This window comes from Penaeus monodon, chromosome 32 (assembly GCF_015228065.2).
Source record: "Penaeus monodon isolate SGIC_2016 chromosome 32, NSTDA_Pmon_1, whole genome shotgun sequence".
NCBI classification, from domain to species: domain Eukaryota; kingdom Metazoa; phylum Arthropoda; class Malacostraca; order Decapoda; family Penaeidae; genus Penaeus; species Penaeus monodon.
In genome coordinates, this window is record NC_051417.1 from 31137416 (window position 1) to 31138796 (window position 1381).

Genomic DNA, 1381 nt, shown 5'->3' on the forward strand with positions numbered 1-1381 from the left:
CAGATGCAGTAACTGATAGATGTAGTTACATATACAAGATCTAAATAAACTTTATTACTTATTTTTTTTTTACTAAGTTTGAATCAAGACTGATACACGCAAGAAAGGTTATGTTACTTCATTACCAAATGTGTAAAGCAGGTTTAAAAATTCGGAAAATGACAAAAACGAAAAGAAAAAAATTACCCTAAAGAGAACGAAAAAAATGTATAGTTGACTTTCTCTACAATTTTATATAAAATCGCTAAGGAAAGTTTATTATGATTTATTCTATTTTTTAAGTACTGTTTGTAGTTACTATATATATAATGGAGTTGTATCTCAAATAAAAGGAAAATAAGTTAGAAATGGTGCTAAATCTTTAAAACTTATTATAACGATCTATGTTCTGATACTAATAAATTATTATTACATAGGTTATGTGTTGTATATAAAGCATTTCTGAAAAAAAAAAACCCTGATAGAGTCTTTCTTAATCTTTAAATAGGATATTATGGTTTATAATCTATCACTACATAAATTTGATCACCACGATAATATCTACTCTGTATATATCTTCTCTTCCCAAAAATAATTTTCCAATATAGAAAGTCTTAAAACACAATATCATGACCTATGTTTCCCCACTGATGAACTCAAACAATGCAGATTGAAGTTGTAAATTCCTTTTCTTTCCAATTCTTTTTCAAAATCAGTTCACGAAAGAACCTCATTTTTTTTCACTCATGCGACTGATCTTCCTCCTCCTCGTAGATACCATATTTCTGTGGTACCTCTTCGAAAGCCCGGTATGCTGCGTAGCTACTGTCCGGATAGTAATAGTCCTGGTTGTAAGTAGGCTGGTACACGTAACCCCTGTGGTATTGGAAGGTAGAGAGCTTAGGTTTGGTATTTCATCTAAGTCAATGACTGAGATCTTAAAACTTTGCTTGTATTTGCTCTTGGTATCAAAGGGTGTTTATTTATATAACTGCTTTAGGGTTCTTTCAATAAATCGTGTTTGTAATATACACTATGTTTTGATAAATTGGCCTTTTCTTCATGCTTTTTTCATTTAGTTTTATTCACGAAGTCAAATTATATAATACCGACGTATGAACTTAATTCAGATACCTACGAGTAAAGACTAGATATTGGTACATCAATTGATTTATCATTTATCAAAACAATGTAATTAGTATTTTTCATTTGCAATAAAAGTAGTTTTGATAATTTTTTTTCACCTTACCTTTACATCGTCTGCACCACTCTCATAGTTGCACTTTCAGAATTCTTACTTAATCTGTCTTCTCGGATCTATCTATTCCTCTTCTCTTCCCCTTTATGGAGCAACAATCGTCATCCTTACACATACATAGTGCTTTCAAGGACACTTTCCTTT

The 1381-nt window shown here is 30.6% G+C and overlaps 1 protein-coding gene across 1 annotated transcript in view; it reads right to left on the reverse strand.

Moving 5' to 3' along the window:
* Positions 1–261: 261 nt before the first annotated feature.
* Positions 262–1381, reverse strand: part of LOC119593315 — a gene marked incomplete at its 5' end in the record, with an annotated part of 1916 nt that continues 796 nt past the window's right edge. Inside the window, 1 exon segment of the mRNA XM_037942243.1 lies at positions 262–855. Within this exon segment, the coding sequence (XP_037798171.1) occupies positions 720–855 (136 nt within the window).